Source organism: Symsagittifera roscoffensis, chromosome 5, assembly GCF_963678635.1.
Source record: "Symsagittifera roscoffensis chromosome 5, txSymRosc1.1, whole genome shotgun sequence".
Lineage (NCBI taxonomy): Eukaryota > Metazoa > Xenacoelomorpha > Acoela > Convolutidae > Symsagittifera > Symsagittifera roscoffensis.
Window position 1 is genome coordinate 15,457,959 of NC_087066.1, and position 19,411 is coordinate 15,477,369.

Consider the following 19,411-nt stretch of genomic DNA (forward strand, 5'->3'; position numbering starts at 1 on the left):
CAAGGACTGTCGGTCCGTTCTGTTGATTTTTTCGAATAGTTGGTCACCATTAGACGCGCAATGATAGCGTGCATTGTACCGCGCATTGTAGGAGTTGCCACCCATACAAACGATTCTTGTACTTTTCCCTCTATGAATTCACCAATGGAGCAGTTTCTACCATCATGCGCTTTTCTTAAGCTTCCAGAGTTCACATCCAGCACTGGATTAAATTTTTAACCCTTTTGAATTTAAACCTCGCAGCCATTTTTCTTCAAACAACGCATGGATCGGAATCTTCTTTCATGCCATTATTATGACAACCTGGATTTTTGATCCAAGCTTGATAATCTTTGTCATTGATTTCGTAGAAAGTTGATTGATTTATTTCACAGCTTTTCCCAGAACAAAAATTGGATGTTTATTATCGACATTTCCGAGTACAATCAAGCAATCACGATTGCTGCGAGCATTTTCCCATATGTCCGTACAATAATCAAACAGCGTTTGTTTTAACAGTTACATGGAAGAATTGCTGTAAAATGTGCAGATGGTTGTATTGTTTTTCATCGTCTTTTTGTTCTGGTCATCCTGTGAATTGATTTTAATTTTACCAAGCTTAGAATTGATATAGTTTTGTTAAAATTGAAGAACAGAGTATAAAGAAAAAACAAGACTGCTCGTATCAGGGCGAAGCCCTGAATGTTCCGACTGCCTTTTAAGGTTTATTGAGCAGCAGTAATACGTAGAAAAAAATAAATGAAATAAAATGAAATGAATTTTTTTTTCTAAAATTTGAAATTTTTAAATGAAAATCATCCCCCCACACGCCATATAAAGTACAAAAAGATAGATTTCGTTCCTTGTAACAAATCAATTATGGCAAATAAGTTTCGTTCAACCAATTTGGAACGATTTATGAGACGGATTAAATCTCGGCTCACGCGTTAATAGCGCAAAATATATCGCGCGTTAATTGTCCCAAATTGGCCAAAATGGCAATCTTTAAACCCTCATAACTTTACGAAAAATGATCACAAGTGAAATATTTTTCAAATTTAGGCTCAGGACAACAATACCTTTTGAATGATATAAAAAAATTCCATCAAAAATGGCTAGTTAAAAGTCGAAATTTGTCTGAAGAAAAAAAAACCTACCCCGAGCACAAATATTCCGTTACTTCCGTATCGAAAGTCGGAACAATAAAAAGATATAAAAAACAATTGGGCAAAGTTATGCAAAGAATTAGGTTGTTCACTCCCGTACCCAGTGAATGTTCTAATTCAGATGTGAAATAAGCTGTTTCCTATCTAAATTTTAGATCTGAAATAGGTTTCAAATAATAAAATAACGCTTGGATACCTTAAGAAATTTTGTTTTTCTTGGTTATTACAGATCTGAACAAAAATCTATTTCGGGTTTTTTTTAGATCTGATGCTTTTTTTTGCGTATTTCATACATTAAAAAACCAATGATTCCGACGAAAAGTTTGCTATTCTACTGAATATTTAGCTTGTGCTAGCTGATAGCAGGGGTATTCAGCAAATTCCTCAATCGGAGACTGCTGAAAAATGTTTCCCAACGCATGAAATGAACATCGGCAACGCATAAGTAGCGCATTTGAATAAAAAAATTGATAGATCTTTCAGCAGATTTTTCTAAAACGTCTCAACACGAAAATTGGTTCAGAAAAAAATGGTTTGTGTAATTATTCGGAAGTTTTTCTCTACTGCTAGTTAATTTATTTATAATTATGTAATGTAGAAACAACAAAAAGAATGAAAACTTAATTGTTTGCTCGAAATGCATATTTTGTAACTTAACAATTGGTTTCGAGGATCCAATTTCAGATCTTCGGTTTTGTTTTTCAAGGTCATTTCAGACCTAGAAGTTTTTATTTTGATCCAAATTTGAAAACTGAAATTTAAAATTCTTGTAACTGAAGAAACGAATTTCAGATCTGAGAATCACTTTATGTAAGAAATCAAAAGTTTCAGATCTTGTATAGAAAACCCACTAGGTACGAGCTTCTATTTCTTTTTTAATTATGCAGCAATGTTTGTAGGGCAAAATAAAACAGTTTAATTGGGCTTTGATATTGTTTTCTAAATAGTTTTCTGAAAAACCACTGCTCTTTTTCTTTTAAATGAATATGTAGCCAGTTTCAGTTTGTATCACCAGGGCTTACCTTTCATAAAGAATTTGTGCTGTATAATTATCAAGCTGAAATTCGAATTCATAAATATTTTGCATAGGGCAATTTCGTACCTCGATTGGAAGTTTTTATTTACTTTTTGCACGTTTCAAGAAAATATTTTGGTCGTTTCAGATTTTGGTCGTTTCAAAAATTCAGATTCGACTCTGGTTTCTATTATTTTGGTATATCAACTATTTCTAGGACAATGTTTATTGATTATCAACCTCTTTAGATTGCTTTTTGCAGACTTTTTTTATACCTTGTAAGCCTTTAATTGTTTAAGACAGACACCAACTCTGGATGAAACTAAAATCAAGAAGGCTGAAACTGATCGACCAAAAGGCTGCAAAAACTACAGCAAAATACTAATATGGACGCCCATAGTTAGTGCCGATGAGAAACTTCAAATTTTTATGATATTTTTTGCTTCCAAACCTCCTTGAAATTTTCTATAGATTCGATGTCGTTTTGCACAAACGCACAAAACTTTTGCTCTAAGCTTGAAATTAGTTCTTTTGGCGCTGAAATTTGTAAAGTAAATAGGAGTTACATCAATTTAATTCATTTTTTTCCTTACAAAAGCCAATTGAAAGAAATATTGAAAGTTGTGATATCGTAAGAATGTAATTACGTACTATTTTAGAAAAAAAACCGTGTCTCAATTCAATTTGGAACAATGTCTGAACCGGATTAAACTGTAGCTTACACTCTAATAGCAGGCAATGTATCTCAAATTTATCAAACAGGTAACTTTGAAATCCTCATAACTTTTCAATAATACTGCTCGTATATCAGGGCGAAGCTCTGAATGTTCCTTCGACTGTCCCTTAATTGGTACCAAATAGTTTAAATAATATTTTAAAACCATAAAAATTGGAATGTATCCTGAGTGTAATTATTTGATGCGACTGATTAGCTTGTCTTATTTTTCAGACCCACAGGTTTTACAGAAAGTTATCGGAGGCAAATTACCTGTTTAAATTTGATCTCAAGGAGGTGATCTCTTCATTGGTGTATAGTTTTTTGAATTTTGATTTCGATAGGCGAAAATTGACTGAAAAAAGTAACCTTCCCAGGCAAAATTGTTCTGTTTTTCTTCGATCCCATGAAGAAAAGTATATTTGAAAAATTGAGCTGACAAGAAAAAATTTTTTTTAGATGATAAATAAAAAATGGCTAATTAAAAAATCAAAACTTATTTGGTGAAAGAAAATGGTCCGAAGCCAAATACTTCTAAATTTTTAACTTATATTTTTACGGAAAAAAGGATACATAATATATATGTTTTATGCAAAAACTTACAGAAGGAAGTTTAGTAATGCCTGATATGAAACATCAGACAAAATATTGACTCATTGGAATCAGACAATCAAAAGAAAGAAAATCTTGAAAAAAACATGTTGAAAAAACGAAGTACGAAAAATACTAGTCAACAATGCTTCGAGGGTTGAATTTTACAACGGAATGCTAAAAACTGTGGTTTTTCTTAAAAACTCACCAACGGGAATCAAGAGCAAAAAATTTTAAACGCAAATTGTTCTGAGCCTATAATTCAACTTTTTATAAACTGTTTTTTAAAACTGTTGGGATGAGTAAATTATTGCTCGTTTGAAAGTTTACAGAGCGAAAAAGCTTATACAGCTGATGAGTTTTATATCGTCATAATGTTTATTTTAAACTGACGGGGGGAAGTTTATACTCTCGCATTTGGGGTCGTACTTCAGCTGGTACTGATATCGAATCTTTTCCCACGCATCGTCCAGTCGGGTATTGAGAGCGTCTATCTTAGTCTCGTAGTCCTTAAATTTCCTTATTTGGTCATAGAGTCGTTTGTTCACTGAAATAATTTAGTTTAAATGCGCGCCAATAAAAGGTCAAGCAAGCATGCTCAAAAGTATCAACTTTTAATGTAAAAAAACGTTAATGGATTTGTTACAGAACCGCGGTTTTGATACAGAACAGAAACTTATTAAAAGATCAGTAAAATTGGGGTAAAACAGCTCAACAACTTTCAACTGAAACTATTTACTGAAAAAAAATTTTATCAGGGGGGGGGGGGGGGGGGGTTGGGCTTATGCGTGAAAGAGTCCAAAAAACATCCGACCATGTTGCGAGAATAAAAATTGAAATTAGCCTACTGATGAATTAAATACAAAAACTTTAAGTTTTAAAAAATAACACATCGTCAGAAGGGACACCAAACTTCTTATGATCAACCGGTATCACCGATGGTGGCCTTACAGTTTTGGAACCTGTCGAACACCCTCTGGGCGCCTGTGCTCAACTCGGTGGCCCTGTCCACTGCCTCCGCAGCCTCGTCCGAGATCTCTTTTGTTTCGGCTATTTTCTCGTCCAGGAATTCATCCAGTCCGTCAAACTCCTCTCGAAGATCATCAGCTTCCTTAAATGGTCAATTCATGGTCAAGAACACACAAAAAAAATCGGCACCTTCTTCATGACATGACTTTGATAACCCTTGCGGCTAAATACATACTGGTATTTAAAAAAAGTTCTTTGAAGAAAACCTTTGGATTGGCAAAGTCCGCAGTTCGATCGAAACTCAGAACTACCCTGACTTTTTTAAGAAATGGGAAATAACGACCTTTTTTGGGCTCCTGAAACTGAACTTTCATTTTGCCCATTTAACTTTATTGATACTTTGTGTCTTTCTAGATAGTATCTCAAGAAGTATTTAAAATTCGTTGATATGTTTGATTTTCTTTAAACCCATTTCAAAAATTTTTGAGTATTTCTGTTAGTTTTTTTTTTAATTTTGCACATTTAATTTTTAAAACTTCCATAAGAAATGTTTCTAATTTCAATATGAGTTTTGTCTCTTTTAACTTCAAGAAAAAGTTTTGTGAATTTGATGAGATTTTTAATGGCTTCGATTGAATTGAGCAACCTTCCTGGTGTTGTTGACTGTGGCGTTTGCCTGTATGACCACTGCTTCTGCATCTGTCAGTTCCACAGTCAGACTGGACATGAGGGAGGCCACAGTGTCCCTGCACTGGAGCACCGACTTGAGAGAGTCTGCCGTGTCATTTACCAGTTTGTCCAAACCAGACATGTCTGTGCGAAGCTAAGGAAAAAAAGTTGTCAAGGATTATATTGTCAGTACAAAAAATGCAGTGGCTTGGAGTCAAGTTTGGGCAAAGCTATTGCGAGAAAAAACCGCACGCATGTTTTAGTTTTTAGACAAAAAGCAATCAAATCTTTTTTTGAAAAAGACAGCAACGAACGTAATTTTTCTTTTTCTGATAGCTTGGGTAAGTTGGGGTTTTTGGTGATTTTTGTCTTTCGACTTATTGGAAATTTTCCGCCAGTTCCGAACAGTTTTCAAGACCATTTTCGAGCAACATCATCAGAAATTTCAGGCGGAAATTAATGTCGAAGATGGGAAAGCAGGAAAAAAATGATAAATAAAACAGATCGGAGTGTAAAGAAATGCTGACCCCGGCCTCTTTGTCGCCCATCTGAGCCAGTTTTCGTTTGATGTCCTCTATGGCATCCTCTGTGAGGTTGTTGGACTTCTCCGCGTCATCCAGGAGGTCAACTAGTTTCCTCACATCAGCCAGCACACTCTCCGCAAGCTCCCTTTAAATGTATTATATCGTTTTGCTAATGCATATTTTAGATTTTTTTGAGTTATCAGAAGTTGAAATTTGACATATGTGACAATTTTTTATAATCTGCTGCTTTGTTGCTCCCCGGACTGACTTGAAAAAAAGTGCTTATGATGCAGTTCACGCATGGATTCTATAAAAACTGCTTCTCATACATTTTTCACACAATTGATGAACAATTTTTTTAAAAAAAAATAGCACAAATTTTTGTCTTTTTCACTACCCTGATGCTTCCTGATCAGATTTTAATACCAAAAAAAAAGATTTTATTAATTGAATTAAAAATACTTATCATACAATGTCCGCGCATAAAAAGTTTCACATACATCATTTCCAAACCTAATTAAGACAATTTCAAAAGAAATAAATTTTATTTTGAAATCATTTTCGTTTCGTGGAAAAACAGTTTTCATATTTCTTTTAATTGTATTGTAACTTTATGTTCAAAAATGACAAAAAAATTCCTGGAAAAAATTGCAATATTGAGAAACAATATTTATATTCTCTTTTTAGTTGCAAAAAATTGCAAAAAGATGCATTTTAAGATTGTTTCTATGCCTGAACAAAATGGAAAATTTTTAGTGAAACGAAGTCCAGACGCAAACCTTCTCAGAACATAATCAAAAATCATCATGAGTGTTTTGCGTTAAGTCGCAATTTTTTTATAGAATTAATTTAAATTGGTCAGAGAACCGGGTCACATTTTTCATACACTGATTTTTTCAAATTAGAAGCTTTTTAGCCACAAACAAAAAGTTACAGATTTTGTATTAAAATTGTATAAAACTTTTCACTAAATTTGTTATTTTTTTTTTATAAGAAAAATTATTAGGTGACTGTGTTTGCGTGAAAACAAAGGATTGTGGAGGGTAAATAAGCACACCTTGCACTGAGTGCGTCCTGGAGCAGCTGTCTGACTAGAGACGCATTGGCCTGCATCTGTTCAGTGGCCCTCTCCATCTGCCCCACCTGCGCCTCCACACTCCGCATCTCACGTTCAAGATCTACAAAAAAAAACACATTTTTTTTTTCATTTTTTCCAATAAAACAGAAAAAGCAACTTTTATAGCATTTAGTAAATTATTGCTTGGCTTTTTTTGACCATGTTTGACCTATTAATTCGTCTGAGGGTTTCATTCGACTGGGTGGGCCGGCACATCGTTGGATCATTTGAGTCGGATTATAATTCTAGCTCGTTAACCCAGGCAGTGAACACTTACATGAAAGAACGTTTACAACATAAACAATAAGAAATAAATTCTTTCTTTCTTTTCTTACAGAATACGAGCCCAGAAATTAAACCAATAATCAAAAGAAATATGCTGTCTTTGAATGAGACGTTATTGACAAAGCTGCAAGTTGAATGGTGTTGAGATAATTTTTTTTTCCAATACTTTCAAAAAAGGATGTCCATTGAAAAAGAAAACAAAATGCGTAAATGGCAAGAGGACGAGAGGTTTTCATAAGTACAACATAGATAGCCGGTTGCTGTGCAATTAGTACAGAATGTTCCGACCATATTCTTAAAAAACTATGAAAAAAAAAAACAGAATATTTATTAATTCATTCATTTTTTCATTTTTTGCAGAAAATTTTTTTAATTTTTGAAATTACTTATACCCAAGATGGCGCTAAAAAAATTTTGAAAACTAATTTTCACTAGAATTTTCAGGGCCTGAAAAAAAATTGTGGCTTATTTACTACTAGACTGCGAATTACTTGATCAAAATTAGACAATAAAACAAATTTTCAAACCGGTTTTTCCCAATACCAGGAAAAGTTTTTTGAAAAAATTTGAAACCCCGATGGAATCACGACAGAATTTTGTCATCTTGGGGAATTTGACTGTTTAGACCCAATATATCCCTTCTATATTGTCCGCTAAGTCCCTTCCCTAAATACCAGAACCAGCAAGGGGTGAGCTGTGATTCGGTATTTGGTGACAATCCCTTCGGTTGAAAGGTTGAATTTGATGGTCGATCAATGTACTACACTGGGTTGCGCCCCCTTTGCTCAAAAAACTGGATAGTAATTGAATTCAGAAATAAATATATAAATTGTCGAGTATAAGGACCGCTAAGTGGCCTGAATACAATTTATTAAGTATCAATGAATTTAATCTGCGATAAGTTCCGGAAAGCTGCCTCTTGCAGTTCACTTTACAAATAATTCTAAAAAAACTCTTCAACTTTGCTTCACAAAGCTTCACTAAAAATCTCGCGTCGAGAACTCACTTTAAAAATTTCACGAGTCACTCTCAGGACCCGTCTGAATTCTATAAGTCTCTACCCTGTTCTCTCTAACTAACGGAGAACTAACTATACTCTCTCTCAGTATCAATTGCTCTCTTCTCTGATTGAGAACCAACTACTCTTAATAGTAGTTAACACTGTTCTGTCCAGTTCGGTGGTTGTGCCTTAATCGCGTATCGTTATCTTTATTTACTTTCGGTTCGGTCAGAGGCGTACCGTTCCCTATCCCCACTAACATTCACTTAACTAGCTGCCACTCAGGACTTATCAGCTGTATCAACCATTAGGTCAGCTTTAATTAAACATCGGGGTGGCACTTAGTTAATCAGGACATACTGAGCAAACATTGGGTTCAACTACAAAATCAGCTCCCAATCGTATTTGACAAATGACCCCTAGCGTGATTTTATTTTAGTTCTTCCTAACTTCTTTTTCCCTTTCCCATGAAATGTTTATTTCTCACCTAACCGGGAATTTAACTTCCATGATACTTGAAAAATTTCCATTTTTGGTCATTTTAAATTTTATTCCCCTAAGTCCAAGGGCTGGGTAATTCCCTTCCCCGTGTCCGTTTTGATCCGAAAAAACACCACAAGAATTTATTTAATATGCTAGGGCTGTTCATAAAATCTTCATCCCGAAAATCCCATTTCCCCCCATAGATGTTCCCAATTTTTGTCCGGGGCTGTATTTTTACTCGTTTGTCGTTCTTATCGAAAGTCCAAGTGGAGTGGGTTAAGCTGACCCCAATGTTTGCTAATTACAGAAAATCACTTCCGCTCGGGTACAAAGGTCAAAACTAAAAATTCTCAATTTAGGGGCCTCCCTTTACCTCCCCAGGTGGGTAGGTACCCCTTACGGGTCCTTACAATGCTAATTTATCGCTTTTCAGGGGGTTCCGGGGGTCTTGGGGTCAAAATGCCAAATGACCTATTAAAGGTCATCCGAGGTCAAATGAGGTCAAACGTGTCCAAACGTCCTATTTTTGATGGGAGATCATTCCCACTAAGTTTCATTCATATCGGACAATCCTTTCCCATATTTTCGAAAAATATTGGTCAATTAACACTTTTCCCTAAAATTGCCATTTTCACCCCATAGGAAGTTCCGGAGAGGATTGGGTCACCAGGAGTCCCCCTACTGGGTTGGGCCCCCCTTCACATTGGAGCATTAATATCAGAAGTCAATTATCACTATCAGGTATTAATAGCCTAATTCAATTTTCAAGTGCTAATAGCTTCCGATGTAGCCGCCGGATTGGGTCCAAACAATAATACATTATAGGTCTTTCCCCAACCTACCATCCCCCCAAGTTTTAGCCTCCTAGCTTTTTCAGGGGTCGAGAAATAGCAAAAAGTGGGTTTTGTTTACATAGGGTGTAAAACCGGGAGTAATAACCGGATGCGTTCAAAATCCCGATGGTGAACTTCCCTCGCCTAGGGCTACAACATATTGCAATATGAAGTCATTGTGACCATTAGTTACCGGTTTACAAAAATTGCTAATTGCATTTTCGGAAACCATTATCACTCGCCTCCCAGGGGTCCCAGGGGTCTGGAAATTGGCATGCCCAGCTAAAATCATCTCTATTAGTCACCCACCAATTTTCATAAGGATCGGACCAGTGGTTCCCAATCCATGGGGGGGGGGTTTCCAGATTTTGCGCGCTTTTTTAATTGTTCGCACTAGAGGTCAAATTCAAGGTGCAAAGTCCGATTGTTTGCTCTCTAACTAAGCTTATCTATCACTTAATTTCATTGCTACAAGGTTATACAGTCAGTTTACGTTAAAATCAAATTGCGCAATTTTCGACCGTTTTCATCATGAATTACCAATCTTACACTGATATCGTCGATTACCTAAGGGCTAAGGCTGAGGGTGGGGAAGTTTTCCCCCCTACGTTTACCTCAAGGCAAAAGAGAGACTTTCGCAGGAAAGTTAGGTCTTAATCACTCAACGGTTCTAAGCTTACTGGCGCCGGCCAAGAGGTGTTACACGAAAATAATATAGAAGATACCCTTCGTCGTATTCATGAGGCAGATTTAAAACATACTGGCGACTGCAAGGTCTTACAGCAAAAGTGTCTCGCGCAATACCGCGCAGAAAACTTACGAGGTTACTGCCAAGATGTCACCGTAACCTGCACCAAATGTAAGGAAGAGCGAATGGTCATCCTAGACATCGTTCCGATGTATCATCTATCGCTAAAAACGCGGGCGAACATATGCCAGACTCTAATGATGCCCGTCGAAAACTCGGGAAATAGAAAAAGAACACGAAAGTCGGTTGTCCCCATATTCACCGCCGGGGATCGCCCGGTCCACACCCAGGACTACGCGAATATCGACCCTGATATTCATGAACCAATTCGGATCGATTGCGTACAGGATAAATCATCGTGTTTCTTAGATTGCGTTCATTTGTTAAAATTGGTGACTTTTGATCTTATTTTATCAAATTGGTTACATTCAAAATAACATGGGGATAAAATTAGCTATCTGAATTGGTAAGTATCACTTTTTTTGAACTATCTTTCAACTCCCCCGCCAATAGTTTTGCGCCAACGCCTAATTTCCGTCGACGCACGAGGTTGGTCCGATTATCACGTGTGAAAATCGCGATCTTACAAATTTTATAAGGGCTTTAATTTGATATACCACTCAACCCAGACCGATAATTATTTGTGGCACCTAAATTTGCGCGGAAAACAAAAAAAAAACATAAAAAAAATTAAAACACACCCGAATACAAAATTCCTTCTGATTTTCAATGGTCGGAACAAAAAGAATCAAAAATTAAAAGCTGGTGGTACATTTTTCATAATTTCTACGGGATGTTTTTTTAAAACTGACAGACTATTAAATAAATAACCATACCAATATTTATAATTCCTCTGCACTTACTTGCAATATCCTCCTTGGTAATATTTGGCATCTTGAAGTTGTTAATGGCCTTCAACAATTGGGACACATCATCTAGGTATCTGTAACTCAGTGCCTTCTGTCCAGCTATAGCGGCCAGTTGATCAGAGAATGTCTTGTTCAGATTAGAGGCAGTCTCTTCCGCCAGTTCCGCTCTTCGTCTGAGCTCCTCGGCTGAGAGGGAAGTGATTTCGACCAATGAGAGGGCTTCGTTTACCTAAAAAGCAACATCTAACTTAAATCAAGATCTGAGAAAACACAATTTTAACTCCAATCGATGCAATTTTGATGATTTATTTTGATAGTTTTGCCTTAAAAAGTAATCAAGATTCAATTCATTCGATACTGTGTAGAAAGTACATTACAGCATAATGATTCACTGCATCAGGATAGCTAGAACAGGCTATTCAGACTAACAAGAAGGTACCTATGTAATTACTATCACAACTAAGTAACGACAAAAAATGATCTAAGAAAATCAGAAAAACATGTCGATCGGCTGAACATTATCTATAATATAAATGTTTTTGAGCAGACGAAAAAATCTTGAAAATTGGTCATTTGAAAACGTTTCAATTTCATCGGGTAATAGTTGGCATCAAGAAATTGAAGCATTTCAAAGAATTTTCTATAAGTTTTGTCTTACAACGATAAAAAGGATTCAAATAAAAAGGATTCAGCAACGAAATGAGCAGCGCTGAATAGTCGCTTTTTCTTGCCGCGTTTAAACAAATTGTTTTGCTTCGAATTTCTCAATTCGTTCTTTACGTGTGAAGTTTCTTTACTACTAATTCCAAACTTATGTATTTAACTGAGAGTTCCTTTAACATGGGATCACGTTTTGAGAAAGATATGTATTCCTCGATGCTGGAAAAGATTTCCGACACCAATGTGAGACAGATTTTCGATAAATTATTGACGGATCTGGGCAAAAAAGATGAGATTATTCTAGATCTTGAGAACAAAGTGGATGATTTGGAGCAAAGAGTATCTGCACAGGAAAGGTATTCTTCTAAGGATTGCCTAATTTTGGAGAACCTGCCAATAGTAAACAATCAGGTACCGTTGTCACATCATTTATGCGATTTTTTGGCCCGATTTCTTCAGTATAAAACTAGCCCGAGTAATTTTAAAGCCTGTCACTTGCTTGGAACGTGGAAAAATATCAATTATCCCCCAGCTGTGATAGTTAAATTTTTATATTTTGGGGAAAAAAGTGAAATCTACAACAGAAAATCTTGGTTGGCTAACATTCGAAACCCGAATAACAACAAACAAATTTTTATCAAGGAAAGGCTTCCAACGGCAGACCGTCTACTCAAACAGTACGCTGATGATTTGGGTCTTGTAAATACCAGTCAGTATTGTCAGGTTAAAATGTTTAAAATGGACGACAGAGGAATTTACAAATCTTTTCCCGTTAGTTCGAAAAAGGCGATTGATGATATGAAACACTTAGCGACTAAGAAATCTGACAAATTTCAGTCGAAAACTGGAAAATCTACGGAAAATTATAGTGTATCTGATTATGAAAGAAATACGACACCAATCAGAGCAAATAATATTCAACGGGCGGAGAATATTAAATCTATTCTCTCCCCAGAGCAAGAAGGGGAACAATTATTGGAGCAATTATGCAAAAACAGAAAAACTCTTTCAGAATATGTTGTAAATCCCTACGAGGAAGGTTCATAGTTGTTCATACATTCTTGCATGCTCTATGGGGTTGGGATTGATGAAGCATACAAGAATGTTTGAGCGTGGCTTGCAATTCAGCGCCTAATTTTTTCTGTTTCTTATTTTTGTTGATAAATGAGTAAATTATATTATCGAGAACTCCTAGAGGGGAGACAAGTGGGCGTATTAAATAGCAGTTTTCTTTTTTCTTGAATATTAGATCTTTGCGATGTCATTATGATGAGTTAAAAATTCTTATTGACGACTTTGAGGTTAAGCCACCAATAATAGCCCTTTGCGAGACATGGCTAACGGACAAGGATCCCTTATCAATTTATTCAGTTGAAGGCTACCAACCTATATTAACTACTAACAGAAAAAGTACTCGCGGAGGTGGTTGTGCATTTTTCGTTAGATCGGATTTAAAGGTGTCAAAATTGCAATTGGAATCAGATCTTGAGTTTCTAGCTATATCTGTTAAAAATGAAAAACAATCGAAAAATTTTATTGTTTTGTATAGAAAACCATCTTCTGCACTAAACGACTTTTATGAAAAGCTAGAATCTTTCCTGGATACGGTGGCTACTTGGAAAAACCAAACAACAATATGTGGTGATTTTAACATAGATTCACTTGATGCTTCAATCACTAGTGAGAATCTTTTGACATTAATGAATTCATATGGGTTTCTCCAACGCAATTTTGAACCCACACGTGTTACATCTTCAAATCAGTCTTGTATTGACTATATTTTTACCAAGTCTTGTTTGAACAAAACAAATACTTTAAAAACTGTAATCAGTGACCATTACTCAATTTTACTTGAAATTGATGACTTTAAAAGTAAAAATGACATTAAAACACAGAGCGTTTTCCGAAACATAAATCCATTGAAAAATGACAAAAACCTGGTGGATTTCCTTTTCTTACTACATGAAAAACTCAATAAAATGCAAAGTTCACTAAACGCTGATGAGCAGATAACTTACATTGTAAACAGCTTAACACGTATTTTAGATAAATTTTGCCCATTATCTCAGGTGAATAATAAAGCAAAACCAACTTGGATTACCCAGGATATTAAAAAGCAAATGCAAAAGAGAAACATGTTCTACAAAAAATGGATAATTGATCCAACTCCGACAAATTTAGAGAAATAAAAAATTGTCCCAAAATTTAACCACATCGCTAATAAGAAATTCGAAACTAAAATTTTACCAACAAAAAATCGAAAAATCGAAAAACAATAAAAGTATTTTTCAGGCATATAACGATCATACAAAGCAAAACATCTGCCAAAATAGAAGTTAAAGCTGATGTCTTCAATCAGTTTTTCGCACAAATTGGTAATAAATTAAGTGGTAAAAAAGTCAATCATAAAATTGCCTTAAGGCATGTTAAATCTGTACCTAATTCAATGGTTTTTCAGGAAATAACAACAAAAGAAGTTTTTGATACAATTATTCTTATTAAAAATAAGGGGTCTTCAGGTCCGGATGGTATAAGTAATCAAATTTTGAAACTCTCGTCGACGGTTATTAGCGAACCTTTGTCAAAGTTATTTAATCAATGTATAAAGCAAGGAACGTACCCGAATGCATTAAAAATTGCAAAGGTGCTTCCGTTTTTTAAAGATGGTAATTGTCAACTACCAGAAAGCTATAGACCAATAAGTTTACTCAATTCGATAAGCAAGGTTTTTGAAAAGATCATTTTTGGCAAAATGTATAAGTTTCTAAGAAAATATCGAATTCTCACACCAGAGCAATACGGATTTCAACCTAAAAAATGTTGCGCTGATGCTTTATTAGAATTTACCGAGTTCATTCGAGAAGTTATTGATAAACGCCGTTACGGTGAAACATTTTTCATCGATTTCCAAAAAGCTTTTGATACAATAAACCATGAGCTACTTATTCTTAAGTTAGATAAGTATGGAATAAGGGGTAAACTGAACAAACTTATCCGGAGTTATTTAACTGATCGCAAACAATATGTTGCTTTTGACCAAAAAGAATCTCGAATAGAACATTTAACATGTGGCGTTCCGCAGGGTTCTCTTTTAGGACCTCTGTTGTTTCTAATCTTTATTAATGATCTTCCGATTGTTTTTAATACAATTAAACCAGTTTTATATGCAGATGATACAACTTTATGTTATTCAAGTACAATAAGGACAAACACATTTGAAAACGAAATGAAAAATATTGAAAAATGGATTGATTGTAATGGCCTGACAATCAACTGTAAAAAGAGCGTTTTTATGAGTTTCGGTAAAAATGTTGAAATGATCAATGTATTTGGAGATAATTTTCAATCGAACTACCAATTGCCTGTTAAATATTTGGGATTAAAAATTGACAATAAACTGAGTTTTAAGCAACATATATGTGGCATTGTTAAAAAGTTATCAACTTTCTGTGGAATAGTTTACAAATGTCGTGACGTTTTTCCGAAAGCAAGTCTTCTGTTGTTCTACAGAGCATATGCTCAATCCGTAATTCAATATGGTATTCTTATTTATGGCAATACATATAAAACTCATCTCGATTCAATTTTAAAACTACAAAAACGCATAACGCGGGCTATATTCTTCAAACGCAAATTTGAACCAATAACCCAATATATGAGTGAAAACAAAATTTCTTCAGTCTTTATTATGTTTCTGAAGTCTCTCTTCAAAGAATTATTTGAATTTTTAAGATGCCCCGATATGAATAGTTTTTTGAGTTTATCGAGCCTAGAAAGACTTCCTCACACCCGCAGCAAGATTAAAAAACAAATTACAAATATAGCTTTTAAATCAAACGCCATGAAATTCTCTCTTAAACGTAGGCTAGCAATAGCATATAATTTTGTTTTTCAGAATAATTTACTTCCAAAAGATTTTTTCGAATTAAATAAATCAGAACTGAACCGTTTTCAGGAATTTTTTTTCCATAATTATATTTTTGATAATGAATTCTTACACAAACTGCTCTTTAATTGATGCCCACTCTGGAGACTTTATGTCTCTGCTCTTTAAGTTTTCGAGGTGTCCCACTCGATGAGATGAAATTCTCTTTGGGTCACCCTCCATGCCTTATAATAGTATTCATTACTGTTGTAATGTAGATGGTAAATTAAAAAAAAAATTAAACAATTTGAGCTTAATCGCGTATTTCTCCGACTGCTAAAACTACCGCCATTGAAATAATTAATTGATGAATATTTTTTTATAATGAACAATGGTTTCTTGAAAAAATTGGGACAAGTACATTTCATGAACTGTTTCGAATCCGAACTCAGACATTTTTTCTCAAATTACATGTTCAAATTTACATTTGAATGAAATCGTATTGAATTATTTAATTATTCATAAAAACATTTTCTGAAGATTTTTGGGTTCTCCATTTCTTAAGTGCAAATTTTTAGTAGCTATTAAAGAAAAGACAGAAGAGAAACATAAAGAAACACGAAGCGTCAGCCCGAATCTTCAGCCAACCGAAAATGAGCAGAGTATTCGAATCAGCAAAAAACTTAATTGTATTTTGTAAATGCTACTTCTTCCAGCAGATTTAGAGAGGGCGGGTTATCCCTCCCCCCTTTGTACTATTTTGAAGTATCCATTTTTGGCTGATTGACCCTAAAATTTTCCTAAAGGCACCTTCTGCGACAAAATATACTATTTTTGAGGGGGAAGCGCGGTCCAAAAAACCGCGATTTTTTTGGCCTGTTTTTTCAAAAATCAGCCTGCGGCGCAAAATATTTGATCAAATTGGGGTTTTTCCAAGTGATTTAGAAGAGCTCAGAAAATCAATTTGGTCGACCTAAAAAAAGGTCGTCAAAATTTTCAAATGTTTTCAATGTCGTCAATGTTTTTAAGAGGTTGCATGCGGCGAAAATATTTATAGCAGAAAAGGCTCTGATATTGTTTACGGAGAGTTTAAAAATTAAAAATTAATTTGACAAAATTTTCAAAACTTCTTAAGACTTCACCCCCTCAAAAGAATCGTAAACCCACTCCAGCGAACATATGTATGAATTTGGAAATCAAAAATTAGCCCCTCCCCAATCTTACCTCTTGCAACACCTCCCTGGCCCTCATGAGTTTCCGGTCCAGCAGAGCAATGATCTCCTGCAGTTTGGAGTCTGCCTTCCGGGCATACGTGGCTGCTCCTTTGCATGTGGCCAGCACTATGCCCTCCTCAGTGGGCATGTTGCCACAGAAGGCACATCTGGGACCCCCACAGGACTCACAGCTGCCCACTTCAGAAAAGTCCCCACCGCCACACATCTGGGGAAAAACATTGAAATGTGTAATTAAACTCAATCAGAATAAAACGTAATGCTAAATGTGCTTTTGTCGCTTTTTTCGAAAAGGTTTTTTGTATCTGACTTCCTTTACTGCAGCTACAAACAAAACAAACTCTATAGTGCCCGAGTTATGATTGTCTTGTTAGTTTTTATAAAATTTACCTTCTTTCTGCTTATTACTCCCGGATTGTTCGCTATTCATATTGACAAACATTAAAATTTCAATTTGGCGCAGATATGCTTAATTTCTAAGCTATACATGGAGTTGTCATATTTATTTTTTTGAACTCCGGCTCCTTAAACTAACCAGTTTGGTCATTTCGGCGATGAATTTCTGCGTGTCATTCACTTGACCCTCCAGCTCTTTGAAAGTACGCGAGAACTTATCCACCGTCTCCTGGTACTGAGCCGGGTTGATCAACTTCAGCTGCTGTTCTATGTAGTCCAGCTGTCTCTCAATTGAGACGAGGGTTTGGTTCTCGGCTTGTGAGTCGGCCAGTGCTTGCTGGGTCATCTCAGTCGCACGCGAGATGCGTTCTTTGATGCCTAGAAAAAATTGCTGCCGTGGCGTTGAGCTAGAAATAGGGGCTTGAATTTACATATTCAATACAGCAGAGTAGCCAAGATTGCTGGGTTTGACGATCGTATTTCATCCCTCAAATGTGTCTGCCGAATTTTTTCGCAAAAGTTTCGTTTTGGAACCTGATCTAAACTATATTTTATGATTGGATAAATTAAATGTTTTACCAATGTAAAGTATTTAATATTAACCAATCATGATCCATCTAACTAACAACCCACTTATTTGTAAGTGCTGAAGTTACTTGTATTTTCAGCACCAGAGAGATTTGAATTTAACTTAGAAATTAGTTGGACTCTCCCGAGCACTTCAGCAGCCGCAATAAACCAGTATACCCTAGATCTATTGAGCCTAGCAGAGACTAGTTAAACAACCTGAGACTAGATAGTATAAGAGTAAGATTAGGATCGGTATTAGACTAAGAAGTTGCACGAATCTATCCGGCCGAAAATAAGATAGCGTGACGAGCAGACGGTGTACCCTATCCGAAATTACTCTATGAGTTACACTTCGGTCCTAACTCATCTGGTGCGACCATAAGTCTCGAACAAGACCTTACTAGATTAGAATTAACCAAAAATAGATTAGAAATTAGACAAAAACATTTACAAAATGTTATACGACAATAATTTAATTGAAATGTCTCTCCGACTCAATAGATCAGAGCCAATATTCCGAACCATAATAGAACTACCCGGAATTGGAAGAAGACCTCGAACCAAAGACGACATACGACAAAGTAGAAACTTGCCGTATAGTTATATGATAGTTCGGCAAAAGCCAGAACAAACTTTTATATTTCGAATACTACTTGCAATGAATTTAGATTTCCATTTGCAAACATAAAACCTTGAAGTTACTCTTCAAAATCATTTAAGGCGCTAAACAAAATTAATATTATACAATAACGATTGATAAAAAGATCTAAGATCGTTTTCCTAAAACTCTGCAGTATTATACAAAACATGTTTGAAAAATATTTATTGGAAAATAAAAATAAAAATTAGTAGCATGACAATAAATGGTTAGTAATCATAAATCATCTTGTTGTTCCAGCTTCATCATCTAAAACATAACAGCAATCATAAACCCACTAATATCATCAAAACACTAAATCTTTCCTTTACACACATTTAAAACTTTATTAAAACTTAAATTCACTTAATTTTAAAACCAGATCATCAAGGCTTATCCTTGGATCTTAAATCATTTTCTACTTAATTAAATTTCAAATTTGATCATCAAGGCTTATCCTTGGATCAAACAGAACAACTTTGTTCTCCCCCACCCACCTAATTAGTGTCTAACGACCTCAAACGTCGATTCACTACCCAACCCTTTCTAAAAACCCAGGACTAATAGAAATTTTTAAACAAAACTAATCATTCAAATTAGGATAAACAGTGAAGAACTTCGGTTATTCATCCTTCACTTGACCCCCCTCTTACCAGACCCAGGATAAATCTTAGACTTAGTAAGTTTAAAATAGTATCTAACGAACTACTCGCGTTCTAATTATACCTGAACCTTGTGGATCGATTTACTATTCTCCAACCCTTGAACACAATCACTACCCCTAAGTAAGATTAAGTAAGTTAACACCTTAGCTTATACTAGTCACGAGAAAGTAAAAATCATTCTTCGGAATCGATATACTTTTCTCTCCAACCCTGAACAAATAGACCCAGGTTAAGCTAACCAAAAAATCGTAAGAACTAACAGTTTAAGAAAATAGAAATCATTTAACAACTTTTTGCATCCGTCATTCTAAACCTTATGTCATTTAAAAACCTAGGAAATAAACAAACAATCATTTTACACAATTGTGAAATAGATAACAAAAAATACGACCTTGTAATCACACCTCATACACAAACAGTTGG

At 35.2% G+C, this 19,411-nt stretch overlaps 1 protein-coding gene across 1 annotated transcript in view; it reads right to left on the reverse strand.

The window, feature by feature from the left end:
• Nucleotides 1-3,700: 3,700 nt before the first annotated feature.
• LOC134846372 (laminin subunit beta-1-like) overlaps nt 3,701-19,411 on the reverse strand; it is a 47,487-nt gene continuing 31,776 nt past the window's right edge. The window contains exons 20-27 of the mRNA XM_063863692.1: nt 17,256-17,494; nt 16,713-16,928; nt 10,958-11,192; nt 6,686-6,806; nt 5,632-5,773; nt 5,082-5,258; nt 4,418-4,577; nt 3,701-4,013 (exon numbers count right to left, since the gene is read on the reverse strand). Of these exons, the coding sequence (XP_063719762.1) occupies nt 3,850-4,013; nt 4,418-4,577; nt 5,082-5,258; nt 5,632-5,773; nt 6,686-6,806; nt 10,958-11,192; nt 16,713-16,928; nt 17,256-17,494 (1,454 nt within the window). The 3' untranslated portion in view covers nt 3,701-3,849. The remainder of the gene's footprint in view (nt 4,014-4,417; nt 4,578-5,081; nt 5,259-5,631; nt 5,774-6,685; nt 6,807-10,957; nt 11,193-16,712; nt 16,929-17,255; nt 17,495-19,411) is intronic.